At 38.5% G+C, this 16366-nt stretch overlaps 1 protein-coding gene across 1 annotated transcript in view; it reads right to left on the bottom strand.

Moving 5' to 3' along the window:
- Nucleotides 1-16366, bottom strand: part of LOC140338851 (cadherin-23-like) — a 327390-nt gene that overhangs the window by 251199 nt on the left and 59825 nt on the right. The window contains exon 2 of the mRNA XM_072423172.1: nt 10473-10547. Coding sequence (XP_072279273.1) covers nt 10473-10542 — 70 coding nt within the window. The 5' untranslated portion in view covers nt 10543-10547. The remainder of the gene's footprint in view (nt 1-10472; nt 10548-16366) is intronic.

Below are 16366 nucleotides of genomic sequence, written 5' to 3' on the forward strand. Positions count from 1 at the left end.
TTAAGACAGTGAAAAGTAACAACACTCCCATGGGAATTGCTACTTTTTTTAAGGGTATTTAAGCAGGAAAATCTTGTAGCATGGGGGTTAGGTTTGATTGTTTTAACTTCCTGGGACAGAGACAGGGCAAAACAAGTCTGGAGAAAGGTCAGCTGAGCAGGGGGAACACTAAATCCCAAAGTGGATTTTTAACATGGCAATGCAGGGAAAAGAAATCTGGGACATATGTACACACAATCTATCACTTTCCCTCGCTCATAGGAGTCCCATGTCCCACATGTTCCCGGGTGCTTACACGTGGGACACGGGACTAGATGCAAATGCAGCTGCTCATTGAGTGAGGCAAGGCTCCTAAAGTAAGGAAGAGCCAGCAAAAAAGAAGTAAAGTAAGTTATATCAACTAATGATGCATAATTTTGCAGATGATCAATATATGATTAGTAACTAATCATATATTAATCATCTGATAAAAAATATTATTTCTACACAGTATTTTTATATCGCTGACATATTACACAGCGCTGTACTAAGTCCATAGTCACATCACTAACTGTCCCTCAAATGGGGCTCACAATCTAATGTTCCTACCATAGTCATATGTCATTAATGTAGTCAAAGGTCAATAAGACAATTAACCTAAGTGCATGTTTTTGAAATGTGGGAGGAAAACCTCGCAGACACAGAGAGAACCTGCAAACTCCATACAGATAGTCCTGGCCAAGATTCAAACCTGAGACCTAGCGCTTCAAAGGCAAGAGTGCTAACCACTGAGCCATTGATCTTGGGATAATGAATCATGATAAACATATATTTAAAAAAATAAGTATATTATCATATGAATTGGATTAATTTGATCATGATCACAGTGAATATTTAAAAAAAACATTTTCTTTTAAACATGTATTTTCTTGTCATTAAGTATATTATTGGACAAAGCACCTATAAAGTCCCATTCCAAGAAAAAAATGCTTTGAACATGTTCTAATAACGGTTATTATTTAATTTATATTTATATATTATTTTATTTTTATTTTGTTGCAAAGTTATTTTGGCGTTCGAGGTTATACTTTAACTACAAATTTTTAAAAAGTTTTTATAATTTGTCAATTATAATATGCGTCACATCCACGTCTATAACCTTTGCCTTTACCTGCAGGCGGCTTCTTGAGTATGCAACCCCCGCGGTAAGCTAACCATGAATACATCCAAAAAAAGTCTCAAGAGAAAATAGAGAGTTTATTTCTGCATGGACAGATTCCTTTGCCTTCACTGCCAACGATTCTGGCTTACCTGTGTGCTTGATATGAGGCAGGAAATTAGCAAACATCAAAAAACGTAATGTTGAAAGGCATTTTCAAAACAAGCATTTTCTGAAAAGTACCCAACTGAAGATGGGTACTACTACTACTACTATGGAACTACGGAAAGTTGAGCAGAGCAAACATACTTTCAAGAAGTGGTGTAACTCTTCAAACTCAACTACAGTTGCTAGTTTTGTGGCAGCTCATGGGATCGTAAGGAGGGGAAGCCATTCACAGACGGAGAATACATGAAAGATTTGTTCATAAAAATATCAGAGCATCTATTCTCCGAATTCAAAAACAAAAGAAATTATTCAGAAAATTTAAAAAAATACCTCTCTCTGCAAAGACGGTCAAGGACAGGACCATTGAAATGGCAATAAACATCACCAATAAGCAAATTGATGACAACAATTCAGCTCAACCATATTCAATTGCCTGTGATGAGTCAAGTGATGTAAACGATATTGAGCAGACAGCACTGTTATGTAGATATGCAAACTCAGATGGGCCACAGAAAGAACTGATTGAACTCATACTGCTTAAGGGCCAAGCGGGGGACAGGACACTTGTGAGGCTGTTTTGAGTTGTCTAAATACCAAAGGAATAAACACCACTCACCTGGTGTCAGTGTCTACTGATGGTACACCCAGTATGAGAGGACCACAGAAGGGCTTTGTGAATTTACTTCAAAAGTCGCTGGATCAAGAGTGGATGACGTTTCATTGCATCTTGCACCAAGAAGCACTGTGTGCTCAAACATTCCCCCCTGAATGCGTGGAAGTGATGAACCTCGTTATTAGGATAGTGAACAAAATAATTTAAAACGGGTTAAACCACCGACAGTTTTGTTCATTGATAGATGAAGTCGAGAGCGCATATTCAGATTACCTGCTGCACAACAGAGTTCGGTGGCTGTCAAGGGGAGACGTGCTGAAATGCTTTTCGGCTTGTCTGGAACATGTGAAAACCTTCTTGGAAAGCAAAGACCTCAGCTATCCCAAACTAGGAGACCTCCATTGGCTTGAAAAGTATTATTTCATGGTGGATATGACAAGTCACTTAAACATGCTGAATAAAAATCTCCAGGGAAAGGGAAGCACGGCCCTGCAGTTGCTGGAGGATGTTCTGGTGTTTTAGCGCAAGATGACAGTGTTTGTCAGAGATGTACAGAGAGGTAAGCTCTCTCACTTCTCCTCCCTGAGAGAGTTCAAAGAAGAGAACAATCACATAAATTGTTTTTAAATTATTAAATTATTTACACTGTGCAATTATGGCAATGCAAGCTGCATTTAGAGAAAGATTCAGCGAATTCAGAAAGGAAAAAAACTATGCTGGACATCGACCCATCCCTGCTGAACATATCCGCACTCACAGGGATAAGTCAGCCCGATCCTGAAATTGAACTGGGTGACATAGCGGATTAAGACTTATGGGTGTCCAAGTTCAAAAGCCTGACAGCGGATCTCAAAGAAGTCACCCGTCAGAAGGCCACTTTCGCTAAAGAGCACAAATGGAATGATATTGAAAACCTCCCCAAACCCGACAAACTTGTTTTTGAAACATGGAGTGCCATTCCCAACACGTATATGAACATGAAAAAGTATGCATGTGGAGTCCTGTCCATCTGTGGCTCAACATACTTATGCAAGCAAGTTTTCTTGAGCATAAACTTCATAAAGTCTAAATATCACTTCCGCCTCACAAATGAGAGCCTACAGTCCTGTGTGAAGATCAAAGTCACATCTTACAGCCCCGACATGGGGAAGCATCGAGCTTCAGAAACAGAAGTCACATTAAACAGATGAGTACACTAGCATTTAATAGGCTAATATTGTTCAGAAAAAAAACATTTATTTCAGACCCGGAGCTGATGTAGTTTTTTATAGTATGTTCAGGTGTATAGGTGTATAGCTCCATTTGAAGACTCAGACATGGACCCGGTGGCCAAGGAGCCCTCCTAACTCTTCTTTGGCCAACTCTTTCTTTTTTTAAAAGCCAACTGTGTGGCAGACTACCACACAGTTCCCTGGATCCCTTAACAGATAAAGCGCTATAGCCTGGGCTCTATGTACACCCCATCCAAGATCTTCCAACCCCGGACATAGGACACCCTGTCACAGTACATTTGGAACCACAGGGGTGGTCATTGTCAAGATGGTATTAGACTCTATTGAGTTCAATGGCAGGAAAGCCATAAAATGTAACAGGTATTTTAACCTCCCAACCGTTAAGCCCGAACTTTTCCGTGCTAAAAAAAGTTGCAATTATCGTTAACCCCGAACTTTTCTCACCAGGTGGTTAAATGTAAACAAATGTTATATTGCAATCCGATTGTCATACATTGTATGACAATCGGATTACAACTGAAAGGAAATACTTACCCAGTGTCCGCAGCTCCTCTAGCAGAAATAAAAGATTTGCTATTGCTGCTGGCATCTGCAGTGAGATGTCAAGCACAATGCAGAAATCCTGCATTGTGCTGTGCATCTCTCCGGAGATGCCAGCAGCAGCAGCTTCCAGCATCCAGTGTCCATCGTCTCTGTCTGTGTGAGGCACAGCAGGGAAATCCCCCCCTCAAATCACCCCAGAGGATGAGTCATCTTCCGGGTGATGTATGGGGGTGTGTCAGGGAGGGAAATTTAAAAGCAGATTACAATGTAATCTGCTTTTAAATGGTTTTTACAGTACAAAAACACCACACAACATGAAATAAAAATAAAAGTACATTTTTAATTTTATTTTTAGATTACATTGTTGTCTATTATTTCATTATTGATGAATAATTTATGATTATAATATAATAAATATAATTATCATACCCGGGAGTTAATCCTAAGAATTACAAGCCCACAATATAAACAAAAATTTCTATGCAAAAAAAATAGGATAGGATTTTATTAAAAGTACATTTTTTTTTTACATGATTGTGTGTTTCAAACTTTTTTTTATATTCATGATATCTACTAGACCCTTGCTCGGACATATTTCTGTAACTTACAGGTCTAAAATTTAAAAAAAAAATTTCATGAAAAACAGTGTAACGCTTTTGGTACAGAAATCTAGACATCAGTGTAACGCCCAGGAGGTTAATGTTAATCTGGATATTTACTCAAGCTCAAAATGCATGTTAATGGTATGTTACCATAAATGCTATTTTTTAAGCATGCGGCTGATTAACAGTCATTTAGATTAACAGTTAAATTTGGTAATTTGAAAAAAAATGTGTGAATTTCGTGGAAGGATCATAAGTCCCTAATTGTATCTCGTGCATTAAAAAAAAACTAATTACTTTATTTGCAGGTATCAGGAGAAAATTTGAACTTAAAGTAAATATTCTCAATGACCCATGAACACCTTTTATGGCATTACTCCTCCGTAATGACTTACTACATTTTCTCATATTACTTGAACTTGTAGTGAAGTAGGTAAGTAGTTGGGAATAATGTTAAAAGCTGGCTAAATGAGACTGAAATATCCATTTGCAACCTAAGCAAAATATCATTTAATACCATTTACTTACTTTGTGTTTAACTGTCTGCTATTTTTGTATATGTTAAAAAATGTCTTTTAGTCTTAGGTCAGAAAGTCAAATAATATGTGATTTCAATGAATTACATAGGAGACTGTAACAGGTAATGGAAGTATAAGTTTTATTTTCTTCCAAATACATTTATTGGCTCTTGCGAGTTAAAGTTTAGGTAAAGGCAAATAGTTTTTTTTAGTTTTGGATAACACATGGAAGAGTTAAGCTAGGTACACACTTCTAATGGTTCTCGCCCGATAATCACATCAGGTCATCTGAACGACCGTTCTGGCTGATCCACGGACGATGAAGGTCGAAAGATTGTAATGTAAGGGAAGGGAGAGAGAACGCAGCAGGATGCCGCTCTGTCGCTCCCCCCCCTCCCCTCTGCATACAGCAGAACAGTGCTGTATGTACAGCAGTCGTTCATGCATCGTGCAGTGCATAGTCGTTGGAAATGATCGTGAAAGATCCTTTCCAACGACTAATTGAAGTGTGTACGCGGCTTTAGACCCTATTTTAGGTTTTTGTTGTTATCTGTGCCCCCATTTTCAACCCCTTTTTCTGTCCTAAGGACCATGGTACTAAGAAGGGGATTAATGGAAAATCCAACAGGGAAAATTCTTTAAGGAGGACACCTGGTGCGATGATATATCTCTTGGATGAAAATTTAGTTAACTTTGCTAAGATTTCCTCTCTTTACTCTTTCTGTCTTTAGGACATGAGGTGAATAAAAATCTCCCTCATGGGGTATAGATGGCAAAACTTACCTTGATAGGTATTTTATTCCTTTCTGACTATACAAATCAAAAAAGACATTTTAGATGGACGTACACATTCCCTTTTCCTTTGTAGACACCACATGAATGGTAAGGTAGGAAAGAATAAATAATTCTTTAAAGATGAAGAAAGAAGAAGAAAGATGTATATATGGTCAGAGTAATTTCTGCTAAATGTGAATTGTTATGCATTTCTTTCTTCATACATTGTTTGCAAATGTAAAACTTGAAGTACTTAATCAAACTCCCACTAGTAATTACTACCTTAGTAAAACATTTTATTCTACCTTCATTCAAATGAAAAATGCGACTGGTTAAATCAGCGCAAAGCAGCAATGCCATTTGCAATCCCGATGGTGTGAAGAGAACTGCGAGACCATCTAATCGACTGCTATCTTTGCCGCATCAACAAAAGTGGATCGTTAGGTAAAACTAAGCACAAAATTTTGGCCGATGAAGTTTCAGAACCCGAGACCTTTACACAAGGTTTTGCTCGCAAAGGGTGTAATTGTAACTCAATACAGAAAACAAAACCATAACTTGACAACAATCTTCACTAGTAATGGCTCACCGTGCTACTGTCAAATCCACTCTTTAATAGTTTGTCACAAGAGCATGTTCAATCTGAATGGCGTATCTTCATTGATTCCTCTAAACGAAACTTGAAAGCAGTCTTACTGCATAACAGTAATTCCAAACCAAGATTACCGATTGCCCATTTTGTTAACCTAAAGAAGTCCTATGACAAATGAAGTTATTATTTGAGGCAATCCAGTATAAAACACACCAGTGGAACATCTGTGGGGATCTAAAGATCATTTTCTTGCTGATGAGAATGCAAGGAGGATTCACAAATTATTGCTGTTTCCTATGCCTGTGGGATAGCCGATCTACGGGAGACCATTATGTCAAGCGTGACTGGCTACCAAGAGATACCTATAAGCCCGGAACAAGCAGTGTCAGGTTTCTGCCTCTGGTTAATCCCCATAAAATGAAATGTATGAAAGTATGATGGCTGACTACTCCTGGATGCTGTACCGCGGCAATCCAGACAAAGAGTACACAGAAAAATCCTACCCTAAGCATTTCTGAAGAAACCTGAAGAAGTACCTGACTGTTTAGTAGATTTATAGCACAGTGTGCCTTTTTTTACTTCACACTGAAGATGTATTACAATTATTTCAATGGTGTTTACATTTTTGTACAAAATACATGCACATACAATGTTAACTATATTAGTACTCATTACTCTGGAAATGTACGGAACTGTAGGGAAAAACTGAAAACAGATCTGAAATCTGCTCAAAAAACTGATTTAGAAAAGTTTGCTGTGGTTTCTGACGATTATCAAAACTAATTTTTTGTTGACCTGTGTAATTTACTTGATTTTATTTAGAAAATGATACTGTTGATAATTATATTGCAACATGACAGGACTATATACAGATAGCCTTAAAAGTTAATGATAAATCCACTTTAACTTGGTGCGAGGATAATGAGGGTTTTCATTACTGTATTCATATATGCAAACATTTAGGGGTCTACTTAAAAAGCAGTGAATATGACATTCAACAACATTCTCTAGGGTTCATGTGTTTTAAATAGCAGTAACTGATTCTCCGCTGGGGAAATTTGCTTAATGTCAGATTCACTGCTTGATAAATAAGTCTCCTACTGTCTAATCAATGCAAAAGGGACTTTGGTGCATTATTTAGAACTGATTTCTTAAGTTTTACAAAAAAGAAAAAAATACCAACCAGATAATTTTTAAGGTGTCTTATTGTGCTAGCATGGGCTACCTGCTTTTACAGTTCTAACCCAAACACATTTATTGCTACTAATGTTATAAAATTCTTTATTCAATTAGCAAATTAACAGCAGATAAGGGCAAGGTAGTAATTTGATAATTATCAGTTTCCTTAAATGACACTAAGTTATAGGACTCCAATGTAACACTCATCCAAAGAAGGCATTGAGGAAAAGATGTTATAAATATGACATACATATGGATGACCTGTTTAGGACCTTCGGTAATTCTAAACAGTAAAAAGTTTTGTTAAAATCAAATTTGTTATTTGCCACAGAGACTTATAGGAATGTAAAAATTAAGAATGAAAATATAACTGCAGATAACAAGCAGTTACAAGTTTCCTGAAACTTGGTGAGGATATCGGTAGAAAGGTGCAGATATGACGTAACATTTTTTTTCTCTAAGCAATGTCATGTGAGAACCAGTATTAAGATGTCTGATGCAGTACTGCTGAGGTCACTGTGGCCACACTGGATCATAAGAATTACAACATTATTGTACAGTACCTTTTATGGTCCACTAATGCACTGAAGACGACTGAGACACAGAGAGGAAGGTGTGGAGTAACTCTATACCATTACTGTAGCTTGTTATATGACAAGAACAATTATTAGCAGCAAGAACTACAAATGCAAAATGTTCCTAAATTAAAAAGATTTAGACTCCTTCATGGGTATTTAAATCCTGACATTATGTCAATAGTATATTAATTTTTTCAATTGCAATTTTGAGTATATTGCTATAAATTGGCAGTGTTATGTTCTCTTTAAAGATTGAATTTCCACTCACTAATACCTTTACCATTCTACTTCTTAGTTGGAGCCCATGGACAAAATCCAGTGCTTCCAAACATGGGGAAGCATGTGAGCACCTCTCCTGCCTACCAGGATACAGTGCTATGGCTTTAGTGGCCAATTACAAGTCACAAACACTATTACACTAAGAAAGTAGCCATGAATCCTTTGTAAGCTCTATCAATATTCAATATGAAGTTTAAGCAGAGTTTGGACTCCTGGCTCCAGTAGAGAAGAAGTATGACAGGTAAATTGAGTAGCAGCGATGTTCGTTCAACTAAACTAGTCAGCTTATCCTGAATATCCAAAATTACTATTCTCTTTAAGATGTCCAAATTTTTTTCTGTCTATTAAAGCTGACTTGATCATTTAGGAGATTTGAGCATTCACTGGATCTTTAGGCCATCTTTAAGTTTGGGATATTATTTGTGATACATACATGGGATTGCATTTTCCATCCTATGTAAGGGATAGCAAGACTCATTTTGACAGCTAGTGCTAGCCTTACAAATAATGACAAACAAGGGATTTGATTATAGAGTTGATTGCTTCAAGTGATCCTGAAAATGACTAATTTGCACAGCAAAGAAATTATAATTTGGTTTATTTAAACAAAAAGTTCCACTGTAAAAAAAAGTGCTACCAGGCAGGGCTTTACTGCAGTAAGTGACAGGTGATGTCCCTTCTGCAATAAAATGTACTCATCTGATAGCTCTTTTTTTCTGCTAAAATTGTGAGTGGCACATACATAGCTTCCTCTGTGTCCCCAGAAGTTGGGATACCTAGTGCATTCCAGCTTCCCCTGCGACCGCTGGAACCAAATGAACTGCTGCATGCCTTATGGAAGTTACCTCATTCTGGTCAAAATGGCAGAAGTTAAAAACACGAAGAGAAGAAGGAAAAAGATGGTGGTGCGCACATAGGGACAGGTACAAGGGAGTGTAAAAAGAGTTTATTCACCTAGCTGGCTAGCAAGATGGCCGTGTAATCTGTGTGCTCTCTGGACGCCGATCGCAATCCACTGAATCCCAGGCACATACTCACCCATCCAGGGGCAAGCAGCGGAAGGCAAGAGTGGGGAGACTCCCCCCTACCCCAGCAGCGCTCCAGCAGTCCTCCCAGCCCTCCATACGGGCATATATTAGGGATCCCTCGTCGTAATTTTTCTAAAACGGAGGCATTACCTCTTCATATCCCCCCATTAGAGCTGCAGGCCCTATGGGAATCCTTTTCCTTTGCTTGGCAGGAATGCTCCCTCCGATATCTGGGGACTCAAATCACCTCCACATATTCCCAATTGTACTCTCACAATTTTCCCCCGTTATTTAGAGAGATAAACAACTTTTTGAGTAAATGGAGGGGTCACCCCTTGTCGTTGCTGGGTAGGATTGCCTCAATTAAGATGATGCTCCTGCCCAAACTGTTGTATTTGTTTGAGACACTACCAGTTAGGGTGCCCTCTCAGGTATTGAAAAGAGTTCAAGCAGACTTTATGCGCTTTATCTGGGCTTATAGAAGGCATAGGGTGGCTAAGCATATTGTTTGTACTCCCAGAGAGGGGGGAGGTATGGGAGCATCAGATATTTCTAAATACTATCTGGCGGCCCATTTGCGACATCTTCAGCAATGGACATCCCCTTACCCTCCCAGTGTCAGTGTGGAACTGGAGGAGGAGTGGATAGCCCCTATACATCCCAATGTTATGTTGTGGAGCTCCTCCTTACTTCTTGCGGAGTCTGATTTAACAGCGCCCATGTTATTCACAAGGAATTTGTGGAGGGCCTGCAAGGACAAATATGGTCTAACATCCCCAGCCTCAAGGTTAACCTCTATAATTTTTAATCCGCAAATCCCTGATAGCCTGTCTGGATCCATGTCTGGCCCATGGAGGGACAGAGGCTTATATCAAATCAGACATATCTTACACCCAAATTGAGCGGAGGTTGCTCTCCTTTGCTGAACTAAATGATAGAGTAGAACTACAACGCACCTCCTTTTATGCTTATCTCCAAATAAGACACTATTGTCACTTTTGTCGCTCCAACCCACAGCCACCTTTCAGGCTCTTACTGCATTCGAAAGACTATGCATGGAAGGCCCCCATACCAAAGGCACGGTCTCTACTATTTATAAACTCCTACACACTTCCACACAGGAGAACCTCATTAAGTTTAGCTATATGCTTAAATGGGAGGAGGTTTTGGGTCGGACCTTATCTACGGAAGATTGGTTTGCCATCTGGAATAAACATTTTCTACTTACCAAATGAGAAGGAAGGTACCAGAAGATATAAGGACAGCAGAAGGTCTTGGAAGAATGTGTATTTCTTCATAATTCCTGAAAAACAGGCAAATATACAATATTTTTATTGGTTTGCGATCAATTTACCATCCTATTTTTTTGCTCTTTTGATCAAAAAGTCATATTTTTACAGTATTAATATATTAACTCAACAAAAAAGCATTTTACTATATATACATATCCTAAATCATAAATTAAAGTGAAACTCTAGGCCTGCCATTTCTGATTTGTTTACGAATCAGATCCATCATCCCACGTCCTAACAACAATGACAAGTCACTGATCTTTGACAAGCATGCATGTAAAGTCTGTCCTACTCACACTCTGGGAAAGAAGGACAATAATCCAAGAAGCAATAAAGACACTAGGGATAACACTGAAGGAGTTACAAAGATCTGCAGTGCAGATCTACCTTTGGAGTTTGCCCAACTGCATGTGGCAGACTCCCCAAACACATGAAGATGATCTTTTGGTCAGATGAGACTCAAACTGAATGTTTTGTTATCATGGTCACAAACCCAACACTTTCCATCATCCCGATAACATTCTTACAGTGAAGTATCATGCTTGTGGGCATGTTTTACATTACCAGGGTCAGGATCGAGGGAAAGATGAATAGCACTAATTGCATTTTAACTACTATAACTTAATTAACGAAAACCCGCAGTTGGTAATATACAAAATATAACATACTAGCAATTGCAAGTTTGATTGGTTAAGATCAGTATATCAGTATATACCATAAAATATACAAATAAAAACAATGTTATTTTAACATGAGATATATATATATATATATATAGAGATAGAGGGAGAGAGAGAGATGCACAGATGATCAACGCTCTTCCCGGATCAAGTCTGCTTCCTCAAGACTTTGTTGTTCCACCAAGACATCCCATCGGACTCCAACAATTTCCTCAGGAGTCACAGACAAGAAGGTAGTGCATCAGGGGCACCCACAAGGTACACAGTAAATATGTAGGGTAATATTAGGGATAGTAGGTTAATAATGACAGGGAGTGCCTCTGGCATTCTCGTGAAAATTTACTCAAACTTCTGATGGGTCAGCGAAATTTCGGTGAACCGAAATTCATTCATGTAGCCCTGGGAATCCTCCTGTGTGCAATGCCGCGTCACTAGAGGTTACTTAGTTACAATTTCGGTAAGCGAGAACGGCCGAATTCGCTGCGAGATCAAGTTTAAAAATCTTGCTCGCTCATCCATAGTTAATAACTTTTAGCTTACCTCAAACACCTGCTGGTAATCTTTTCTATTACAATGCCCCGTTCCCAGATCAAGTAAATCTTTCCTCAAAAACACACCAATAACTTTGGCTTCATTGGTACCAAGACCCTGTAACCGGGTTTAATAAACCCTGTTACAGGGTCTTAGTGATAATGAGGCAGAGGAGTAGAAAAATATAATTTATAGTTAAAAAGAAAAAGCCAAACACACCCATAGGTCTAAGTAGGCTCTACATGTGGAATGCTAAGCACCACCTAGACTGGATGGCATACAAGGGGGAATTTCCTATAATGAGAAATTGCCCTAGAATGTGACCATTCCAACATTTGATTTTGAGCAGTATCCCTTAGGAGGTGATGTTGAGAGACATCAGACAAAAACCTGTATTTTTCATGTAACAATTTTTGGTGTGTTTGGCTTTTGTTTTTTGCGTATAAATGTTTCTGCTCCCACTTTTCTTGAGAAAGCAGCGTGGATGCCTGAAAAATGCATCAAATATTACCAGGCTTTTGGAAAGAAAGCTCAATGTGGGTTTGAGAAATTATATCAAGAAGGACTAAATGTAACTTACCAGAGACCTGGGGATCATTGAATGATGTTTCATGTATGATGACAATTACAGTTTATTTTTGACAATTTAAAAAGGCAAAGTCTATTTGCATTATATATATTCTTTGTAAATTCTGTAAATATTTGTAAATAAAACTTAAATATTATTTTATGATTGGAGTAGTTAAATGCATTTTTGATGTCTGTAAAATTATGAATCTCCTTGAAGTATAACACATTACTCTCTTCCCCTCCATGTGGCAGCTCTGGTCCAGACACCAAGCACCAGGAGGGTCTCACAGACTCGTATGCTGCCCCACATGCATCATGTATCTTCTTCAATCCCAGGGGCTAAACAGGCAGAAGTGAAAAGGTGAAAATGTGCTGCTGGGCAGGGGGTAATTGTTTCTTTGCCCTATATGGCACTGAACTTTGTTTCCACAGCAGCACTAGTGTTTTCTAACTATACCTATTATACCTATTAATTAATAATAATTGTTTTCATTTATACAATGAAAGCTTGGCTTGCCCCCGTAAAGATATATGCATCACATATTACAAAAGTGCTAAAAGGCCATTCATAGCAAACACTTTTTATTTTAGTTGAGTGAAAAATGATTCGAGTTTCTGTTCAGCTTTTTATTGCTGTCGTAATCTTAGCTAAGGAGATCCCCTCTGTCTCTAGGGCAGGTGAAGGGAAATCTTTCCAACAGACACAAACCTCAATTAAAACACAGTTTATAGTAAAACACAAAAAGATCAGAACCTATTTGAAGTTTTATTGCTGGCTTTTTATTCACTGTTATTTGAGAACCTTTGTCCTAAAAAGGACACAGAAACGAGAAACAGAGGTCTAATCATGATTGGGGTTGTATTTCTTACTTATTATCAAAATAAAAAATTGATTTAAACATATAACTTATAGAGAAGAGCTCTTTTAATGATCATTAATGTTTAAAAGCTGTGTACAGAATAGAAATTAGTAACAGTGTGTGTTTTTTACTTGTATCATTGTTGTGTACCAACAGTCTGCAGCTATGGACCAGCAGGCAATTTAATAAAGAAAATAACTGTTACCTATCTACTTATACAGACACAAATAGGGTGCAACAAACATTCTTTAATACAGTGAACAGAAGTTCTGGCACTAGGCGGTGGTGTGCACATCTTGTATTTTGTTCTTCCTAGTGGAACTAGATGGTTATAACAATATTAGCTTTCATACTCTTCCCTTTGTTTTCTAACAAATCAATAAGGGTTCAGCTCTGTGGTCGGCAGCATCATGACTGGTAAGAGTCATATCTGCTGCAGCTTTCCAACAGGTTACCTGACAATCCAGAACTACCAGTCCTGAAGGGTTAAAATAAAGAAGCTGCTTATAAGAGAGTACATGGAAGAGTATGAAGGTACATAAAGTAGTACATGGAAGGTCAGACCAAAACAACCCACAGAGGAGTAGACAGAGAAAAATCAAACTATTTCCCGAAGTTGAAAATGATGATCAAATTGTACATGTGCAAGTGTGAAACTGCAAAAGAAATGTGGGAAAAACTACACCAGAAAGCAAATCTTAGCTATAAATTGTACTCTATAAGAAAGCTATACCAAGGCATATAGTCTCAGCTGAAGAAAGGTCAGCATGTGTAAGACTATATATTATGAACCTTACAAATGATGGAATGCCTGCAGGCAATAGGTGAAAAAGTAAATGACTTTCACATAGAGGAACCGCTACTCAGTGGCCTCCTGCTTGTGATACTTGTTAAAGCATTTGATGCTCTTTCAGAAAGGAAATGCTATGTTTTAACCTGTTGAATTCAGATGTATGTGATGACTCACTTTATATAACAGTGAAAAAAGGTAATACTATGTAACAGGTAATATAACCCCTCTATAGCTCATGACCTCACCTAGAGATATCCACAACAGATGGCCTGCTAGCTGTAATTCAACCCAACCAACATATGTACCAACATGTCCATTGTACCCCACCCATATCAGTTGCCTTATCAACAAACTGAAATGGCAATCACTTAACAGCATCTTTCTACAATGATCTCACAATGTGTATAGCAAAGGGATATTGTTCAGGTCCAAGTTAGAAACACATACTGTATACTGAAGGGCCAATGTGGTCTAAACCATAGGTTCACAACCTTTTTGGGTCAGAGCCCACTTTTTCAAGAAGTGATTTGATAGTGATTCCCTTGGGTGAACTATACTATATATAGATTTTTAAAATTATTTTATTAGAAGATATTAACAATATTGGTGTTTTACTCAAAATTTACTTAAAAAAAATCACCGCCAGTCTGAATGCAGCCTTAAAGTTTAGTGAGCAAGCAAGAATATATTTGAGGCACCATAGCTTAAAGACGATTGGCAGTACATGGAAGTGGCCCCCAGGGGTCCCTAACATGCAAACTCAATTTGGGGACCCTGGTCCCTTAAAATAGCCAATCAGCACAATTTTTACTTTATATAGAAGAGTAGATAAGCCTTCGTTTTTGTATTCTTTTTCATTAAATGCCATTTTTTTATAAAAAAAACAAAAAAGTCAAAGCCCTTCCTATACTGTCATTACTGCTGCAGCGATAAAGTCTGAATTGGAAGGGCAGATTCTTCTGGGATTTGCACGTAACAAATCCCAGGAGGCTTGGGCTTCGAGAACAGGCATGCGGAGGAGGGACTTTTCTGTCATTGAAAAAAGAAAGATGACAACATGTGCAGGGTTCTTTCTTTTTTTTTTGACACATACAGCGGCAAACACCACAGATCTGTGCAAATAAAGGTGTCATTTTTTTAATTTTTACGTTAGATACACTTTAATGAGAAAAGATCCCTGATTCTTATTAGGATTTTATGTTTAAGACCCTGTATCTGGCAACTTCTTATGTTAAGTTTAGTATCAGCTCTCAGGTTCCCCTGAAAATTTCACGTTTGTACAACAATCGGTGTGGGATATATGAAGGTTTATACACTGGGGATAATTACAGCAGCATGGACACAGACACAGCTCCCATGCTGCTGGTGCATGAGGAGTGGGAATATTTCACAGTGGAAGGTAGGCAAGGAGCAGCAGGCATAGGATTATCTAATAGGACACCTTTTTATCACGCCCCCATCAATGACCGCACACTATTGAGCCACCCATAGGCAAAAAGCCAGGGCTGTGGATCAAAAGGAGGAGGAAGAGCTGGGAAGCACATGGTAAGACTAGAAGTCTAGGCTATCTCAACAAGTTATATTGGCACTTATAGGGGTATTACTTTTACCTTTTCACAAAGAGCAGTGTCATCGTGGTTTCCAGTGAGTACTATGAACATTAGTCAACACCTGTAGTTGTGGGCAGCACAGTGGCTCAGAGGTTAGCACTCTAGCCCTTGCAGCGCTAGGTCATAGGTTTGAATTTCGGCCAGGACACTATCTGCATAAAGTTTGCAGGTTCTCCCTGTGTTTGTGTGGGTTTCCCTAGGGTACTCTGGTTTCTTCACACATAACAAAGACATGTTAGATTAATTGGTTTCCCCCCAAATTGATCTTAGACTGTGTAATGACATATGCCCATGGTAGGGACATTAGATTGTGAGCCCCTTTGAGGGACAGTTAGTGACATGACTATGGACTTTTCAAAGCGCTGTGTAATATGTTAGTGCTATATAAATACTGGATGATAATAATAATAGTCTGACATTTGCGAAAAACTCTATCCACTGAAGTGGGTTATTCCTGTTATTCCTGTTGTGCCAGTCACAATATTAAGCACATGCAGGCTCTTGTCCTTTAGCATCCTCCAATAGCTTCTCCTTAGCATGTAAAGTGTCCCAGACTGCTTGAATCTTCTCCCTTTCTTTCCCAGCAATCCAAGATCCAGACTCCAGCCAGGTTATGCAAGGGGTCCCAGGGCCTCCCAGCCCTTATAGCCAAAACTCTGCTGAAGGAACCCCAATCACTCTCTTTTCCTCAGATAATTTTATTTACCTGATTGGGCACCAAACCCATACATAGCCAAGTGGACAAATACAAACAATTGGCTCTTATCTCAGTATAATTAGAGACTC

This window comes from Pyxicephalus adspersus, chromosome 10 (assembly GCF_032062135.1).
Source record: "Pyxicephalus adspersus chromosome 10, UCB_Pads_2.0, whole genome shotgun sequence".
NCBI classification, from domain to species: domain Eukaryota; kingdom Metazoa; phylum Chordata; class Amphibia; order Anura; family Pyxicephalidae; genus Pyxicephalus; species Pyxicephalus adspersus.